At 44.7% G+C, this 6,899-nt stretch overlaps 1 protein-coding gene across 6 annotated transcripts; it reads right to left on the reverse strand.

The window, feature by feature from the left end:
* Positions 1 to 380: 380 nt before the first annotated feature.
* Positions 381 to 5,594, reverse strand: LOC142573205 (uncharacterized). Of its 6 annotated transcripts, none has more exons than XR_012826243.1 (4): positions 5,159 to 5,584; positions 4,925 to 5,089; positions 2,894 to 3,010; positions 381 to 524 (listed from the first exon to the last, which is right to left on the reverse strand). XR_012826243.1 is itself a non-coding variant. In XM_075682790.1 (3 exons), exons 1-3 carry the CDS (start codon positions 5,252 to 5,254, stop codon positions 387 to 389), a joined length of 399 nt encoding a protein of 132 aa, XP_075538905.1. In that variant the 5' UTR covers positions 5,255 to 5,472; the 3' UTR covers positions 381 to 386. The 6 variants fall into 6 exon arrangements, 2 of the variants coding, with proteins under 2 accessions (XP_075538905.1, XP_075538906.1); XR_012826244.1 differs by lacking the exon at positions 381 to 524 and adding an exon at positions 531 to 2,102; XR_012826245.1 differs by lacking the exon at positions 2,894 to 3,010 and having other exon boundaries at positions 4,852 to 5,089; positions 5,159 to 5,594.
* Positions 5,595 to 6,899: the final 1,305 nt, after the last annotated feature.

Raw genomic sequence — 6,899 nt, forward strand, 5'->3', positions numbered from 1 at the left:
AAATTTGTTTCAAGAATGGACAAATGCAGTGATGGTTAATTGAAAACTGCAACATGCCGATTTTAGTTTCATGCTTCATTAATTTTCTCAGCCCCAAAGAAAGCATGCGAGGTTCGAAAATGTATCATGTGACAAAGTGCTGGCCTGCCATGACATTAGTGCACTCTGTCTAGAGAACTGATTAATGCTGCACATACATTGAACATGGTGGCCATGACCATCCCTCATGAATTGGCATTCCCTGCCTAAACCACCTCACCAACACAGCCCGTTAACAGCAAGAAAGCTGACGGGGCTTCCAAGAATTTCTATGCACTATTTATTAGTATCGCCCATTGCTTTGCTGACAATTGTCTTGACAAAAATGGAAGCCGAATCGGTTGAGTTCAATCAGTTTTATTTACATACAACCTATTATAAAGTGGACCTTTCTTCGCCTCTTCAACTGTTCCCACAGCTGCTGCTGCCATCTTGCACGCCACATGGTAGGTGCATGAGAGGATTTTCCAAGGAACTCTGGAAAGCTGTAATCAGATTGTGGGCAAAGTTAAAAACTTAAATACAAAAAGGGTGTAGAGTATTGTAACCTTGTACATGTTGATCACACATGTTTCAGCTACAGCTGTAAGTGCCTTGTCTCATCAACCAAGCTACAGTTCTTGCAACGTTACACTTTGTGATACTCAGTATGAATTGATAAGACTAGCTGCTATTCTAGTGGTTGTGCAGGCCACAGTGCCTGGCCTTTGTGCTTGTATGTGTCAATTTCTCTCTTTCAGTCTCGCCCAAGCCACACCAAAATGCTATCCACAAGTGTTGTGCCAAAATGGCCTGGCAACATTTCGTATTAAGCCGTTTGACCTATTTATTGCGCTGATGCACAAAGTGCAACCAAATGAAGGAAATGACATCACCTAGGTGATTAGTAAATTACCCTTCTAAAATACCACAAGTGCAACTTTGCTGTGGCAAGAGCCTTAGCAAAAACATGAGACACACAAAAAATGAAGGAAAAGCGACACCTTCAAGTTCCCGCACCAACTCACCGTGACAAGCACGAATTTTGATAGTGTCTGCTTGAGCTTAGTTATTTCGAGATACATGCAGTTGAATGCTTTTACAAGCATTGAAATGCCCCACTATGCTAGCTTGCCTTTTATGGCTATAGAAAGTCATACTGCCACAAGTCTGCCTATTCTTCCGATTGGAATCTATATTGAAGCTGCTTTGAGCAATGGGCGGTATTCTATTTCAGCGCAAATGATACATTGAGAGTAGTGTGCCTGGAAGGAATAGACAAAAGCATTGCAGAAGCTGCAGCACTTTGTGTCGCTGAATGATCATACGAGAAGGTAAAGATGCCATCAGAAAGCATCCTTCGTATAGAGTCTCTTTAAAAGAAAAACACTACAACTAGACATGGTGACAGTTGTGGTGGCAAACTAAAAATATTATAATGATAGTTCAAGGTGTGGTATGGCATGTTTATGCTATTTCTGAAAAAATAAACACTGCAAGTGTGTCCATGCCAGCAATTGACACAGGATGTGCAGATGCAAAGCTGCAATACAGCACCACGGCCTCAAAACGACAGTATGCAAGTGGTGGTCCAGCATCAAAACTTCAATGTCCCTACACTGCAACACTGGGAGGCCATGCTGCATGACAGAAGCCTGGGTGGCCAGCAGGCGCTGCTCTGTCGGGCACAGGACGTGGCAGCAACTATTTCTCCTAAGGATTAAATAAACGGATTTCTCTACGTCACCCGCTATGCGATGCGCCATGCGAGGGAATGACAGTGCCACTACTCTCACAGGATATGGATGGTGCACAACACCACCTTGAGCATCGGAGTGCACGTCTGCCTGTGAGCTCTGTACTACAAACACAAGTGGTGCATGCAAGGTAACATTTAACATATCACTGCCAAATGCCATCAATGAACAGAAGCAGCAAAGAAAGCTGGTTACATAATCTTCAGTGTGTCGGATCTGCATATCTTTTACATCCTGTCTGCATGCCGCATTGTTCATTTGTTCGTCACTGCTCAAAAGTGCATAGTTGCATGGTAGTTTTTTCGATCTTGTGCACTTTCTTTTGTCCTGAAAAAATAACCACAGCAGCTATCTTCATAAAATAAAGCAGATGTTTCTGAATGAGCTGTAAGTATTAAAGTTGCTCAAAAGGGTAGTTTACTGAATTGATTGCATTTGAGTACTGCAGGCCTAGTTTCTTTCCGTCTTTCTCTTTTAAAGCCTCAGCACAAATTAGCTGAAACACCCTGTATACTGGACGGCTTGCCTGGCTGCCCGCACCGCCGAGGCGGAGCATCAAACGTTTTTGTGGCGCACTTGTCGCCGTCTCGTGGCACCGGTCGTCCATCCTTATCGCGCACACGCCACCGTCGTCATCACGCCACCGTCGTCTGGTGTTCTGATTGGCTGCGGCAAAGCGGACAGCTCTGGCGGGCGGGAAAAAAAAGTGGTCCGCGAGCGATCGGGCTTGCCGCCTCATTTAATGCCTGCTTTTATCCGCCTGGCCAAGAGCTTTGCCCGGTTTAGCCGCTTTGTCTTCAGTGTGAACGTGCCTTTAGAGTAAGAAAATCAACAGCTTACACTTCCACATTTTTTGCTTGGTAGCTGCATTCAATTTGCTTGCTCCTCGTCTTTTAGATGTCTAGGCTACCCATATTTTAACGTGGCTGAATAGTACACAAATCAGAAACACGAGTTTCTGTGGCCTAGCCTTCTCACACTTGCAAGGATACCATCCAAAATTGACCTATTTTTCTTATGGGGTGCCCACTGATTATGAGGATGCTGACATCGAAGGATCTCAAGTGGTTCTCTAGCATTTTGGTGACGTAATACAGTAATGCCAAGCTACAACTGACCTGATATCTGTCAGCACCAATGAACGCAGTGGTTAGTATTCTCACTAAATTGAGAGTTCAGCCCAACAGCAGATGGACACCAGTGGTTTGAATCCCCGTGTTGGCAAATTTAACTGGCTGAAATCAAGCATTTAAAAGACACGCATTTATTCCATCCCTTCAATCTGCGAGCATAATGAAGATCAAAGGTCAGGTTATGTGGCTGCAGCACCTTCTGTTCGTGCAGCATACCTTTACTTTTCTTTACCAAGACACTTAGCATGCACATACCTTGTGTGCAAGCCACATCTATTTACAACAGAAACAGCGCTTTCCACTCATGAGCAAAAGTTTGGAGGTAAAATATGGTAGAATTTTTTGTCCAGCCAACGCATGCAGGCTGAAATCCAAGTGGTACAGCCAATATGTGCCTGTTCAATCACTGCAATGCATTGAGCCACTTCTGACAACGCACAGCTGTACCAGAAAAGGTTTAGATTTGTTTTCACTAATGCCATGGACTTATGAACTTTTATGAATGTACCTTCAGCTTTCGCAGACTTTCAAGTAATTCGAATGTAAAGTGGCCTGTGTGTTATAGCTATTCAGCCAGAGTGCAATAGGAGCCAGTCAAATTAGTAAAACATGAAGTCAATGTGCACACAAAGACTACATGTACCCTTGCATGACTTTGTGCCACAGGCAGCTAACAGCTTCCAATTCACAGTTCTTGTAATATGCTTGTGGCCACCATCTACAGTGATCTATTTGATTTAACGGGGATGTGTATGTTGGCTGAAAACAAGAAAATATATTAACACCGATGGATGCAATATATCCTTTCCGGTAGTTTTGCAAGGGGGAAACTAATTCGAACTTCACGGCAGCGTGCACCGCACAGCTGCACCTCATTTTATATTCTCGCGCATGCGTCAGTGTTGCCACAGCTGTCTATAGTGACACCCTCGCGTGCATTTCTTGTTCAAGCTTTGTTGAAGGGTTTGAAGAAATGAAGGCAGTACGGTGCCGCTCATTTCTTCCTTAATGCGACCTTTGAATAGTGTGTGCATCTTAACCCTTTCATAGACGCAAGCAGAGAACAGGCCGCTTTGTGTCCGAGACATTACAAGTGCTTTTTTTTTTTATGAGGTATTTTTGACATAACGCAAAATCTCAAAGCTGACTATGATTCTGTAATAGCGAAAAGTGGGAATATTACATCCCACTATACAGCCTCAAGGCCCGTTTCTACCTACTCGTGGTCACCTGTAATGTGATTACAAGCAGCCAGAGTACCCAGTAAAGTATACATTGTTTGTGCACGTTTTCATTATACTTACTGAGCATGCTTTGTGTGAGAATCCTCAATCAGGGCTTTCCGATATCACAAGGGTTCTTAGAAAAAAAGATGCTTCTTGAGAATTCTTGAGGGCTCGTATGTAGCAGCTCGCATATGTAGGAATGCGATTTGTTCGCGATGCTAATAATTTGATCACCTGTTTTGGTAGCTGTGGGCACGAGAAATTTAGACACCTAACCGCACCAAAATTCAGCTTATATGAAAACACGGAATTTCGATAAAAAGAGTCCATTTGCCGCTGTGGTGGTTTGAAGGAAGGCGATAGAATAGAATAAAATAAACATTGTAGAACGGGAAGTAAATCTGCGCAATCGCTCTATCGCGTTGTTTGACAAAGAAATGGACGAAAAAATGTGCTTAACGTGATTCAGAAACATATCTACACAGGAATGTTCAATGGTAGAAATTACACTTCACCGCTACAGAGTAGCGAAGTTGCCCTGAAAAGTGGGACCAATATTTTCCGACCGCCCAACAAAGGGTGAAATGCGCACAGTATGTACGGCAACACTTGCTTTGTTCACCGCAGTAATGCCACCCTGTAATGGAGACACAACTACGACAAACGGTCCGCATTTCTTCCGCAGCGAGCAGCGAGAAAAAGTGAAACATTTTTTACCGAGTCAGAAATAAGCCAAGCGTGTTCCTGACGGTATGTAACGGCATGCCGCTGGAAAAAGGGGGGTCCATACCTCGGGGTTCAAATTCCGCAGACACGGCATGCGCTTCAGCGTAGCCGTCAATTTGCGGTTGAGCAAGCGACGATTTTGCATTTTCTGTTCCGCATCAGCATGTTCTACGCAACGAGGGAGCACCTTGAAAACCAGCACGACGGGGGCCATCTCGTTGATCAAGGCCTAAAATTTAAAAGACAACACAACTATTAGCGCTTATTGTTTCAAATTTTGTGATTTCAGTAGACTTACCTTGATGTTGTCGCATATTTCTTGTGGATCCATGTTGCTTTCAAGGTCGTTTCCGCCAACATAAAGAACGGCGAAATCGACACGCTCGAAGCGCATCGTGGAGACAGCTCACGCCAGCCGCACTGCATTGTAGCCCACAAAACTGAATGTGCAGGCTTTCATAGACTCAATTAGGCGCAGGCGCGACCTATTTAAGAATTTAACCCGACAATGACGCCGCGCAAGGACGGCATGACTGAACACGATCCAGCGAGGCGTAACAAGACCACGCGAACGAGCCTACGTGAGCCGGCAGTGGCCGCATGTGCATGGCATGTGGCCGGCACACACCACAGGGATTTAGCAGCAGCACCTAGCAGCGTCCTTCCCTAGGCGTACAAGTACCTATCTGGGGGCAGGGAGTACGCCACTGGCTTACGTCACATCCGGTTTGCCTCCAAACCGGGTACAGCCAGGCCCCGCACACTCTCAAGTTCAACAAATGGCCACAGAGGGCGAAAAATCAATCGAGGCGCGTTTCAGCGTAAGCGCGCAAGTGGAGCTACTGTAATTTGGTCGAATACTTTAATTGGTGCTTTCTCTGCTAGGGGCGCTGAACATGCTGATTTTTTTAATTTACACAAACCATTGACATGAACAATCGAGGTGTATAAGGATGTTTTTTTACCTCAGGCAAATAGGCAGTTGATTTTTTTAAATTTGATTGTTGAAGCTGCTTTTTAGTCATAGCGTCAAGGTTTTTGTACTTGATTAACCACCGACAGCCGACAGCCTATTGGTATCGATGTGTTTCCTGGCCGTTGGCGTTCGAATACTACGGCGGTAAAACATTTTCGAAAGCATGCTGGTTTCGTCTGCGAGTCATTACACAGACTTGCTGTAAAGAGGTCTACTCTTGGCAAAAAATAGTGCCTCATTTTGTTTAGGCGTTGATTATCATAATGAATGCGGCGGAGGTTGACGGAATACGCTTGAAGGTACGTTTTTATGCCGTTGATCTCCATAACACCGTAAGTACGCAAACCGATGTCACAGAACACCCGATGCATCATTGTGTGTTCTCCGTCATCGCTTGTTTGCTGTACGCCTACTAATTCTTCACTTCTTCAAGTGTTGCATCCTCCTTTTGTCCTTGTTCTCTTGTGCTTCACTTACAGTATGTCGTTCCGTCAGCTGTAATGCGCATTTGCAAAACCAATACGTTTGATAAGACGCAGTGGTTATCATAATTTCACTACACATGTATTAAGCTGGCACATGTGGTTCAGATACAGATACCTGTATGCGGACTTGCACGACGTTGATGCGGAGATTAGGATAATTATGACACCCGTAAGGAAGAGGCAGCTGACGGCCGTAAGCTGTTGCGTTCTTTTCGCCAAATTACCCGGCCTGGTAGTGCTCTAAAGATGCTGTATAAAAGTGACACGCGGTGACAGGGAAGTTGTGTTTAGCAGCCGACTGTACGTTTTGTAGCTTAGGTCTTCTTTCTTGTGCGTCTGTGCTACCCTTATTAATGAGCCATTTCTTGACTATGTTCTTGACTATGTAACCGCGTTTCTGTGGATCCGTAGACGTGTGCTTTTTGTTGTACTTGTAAAATGCAAATAAAATATTTTCAAGCTTACTCAATCTTTGGTGTGTGCGTTTATTCCAGTCGAGGCCATCGTGCCACCTGGAAACCGCACTCTGTCGGTAGCCCTACACGAAATGCAACAGCTGGAGCGCGGCGGCACAACTC

Source organism: Dermacentor variabilis, chromosome 2, assembly GCF_050947875.1.
Source record: "Dermacentor variabilis isolate Ectoservices chromosome 2, ASM5094787v1, whole genome shotgun sequence".
In the NCBI taxonomy this organism is placed as follows: domain Eukaryota; kingdom Metazoa; phylum Arthropoda; class Arachnida; order Ixodida; family Ixodidae; genus Dermacentor; species Dermacentor variabilis.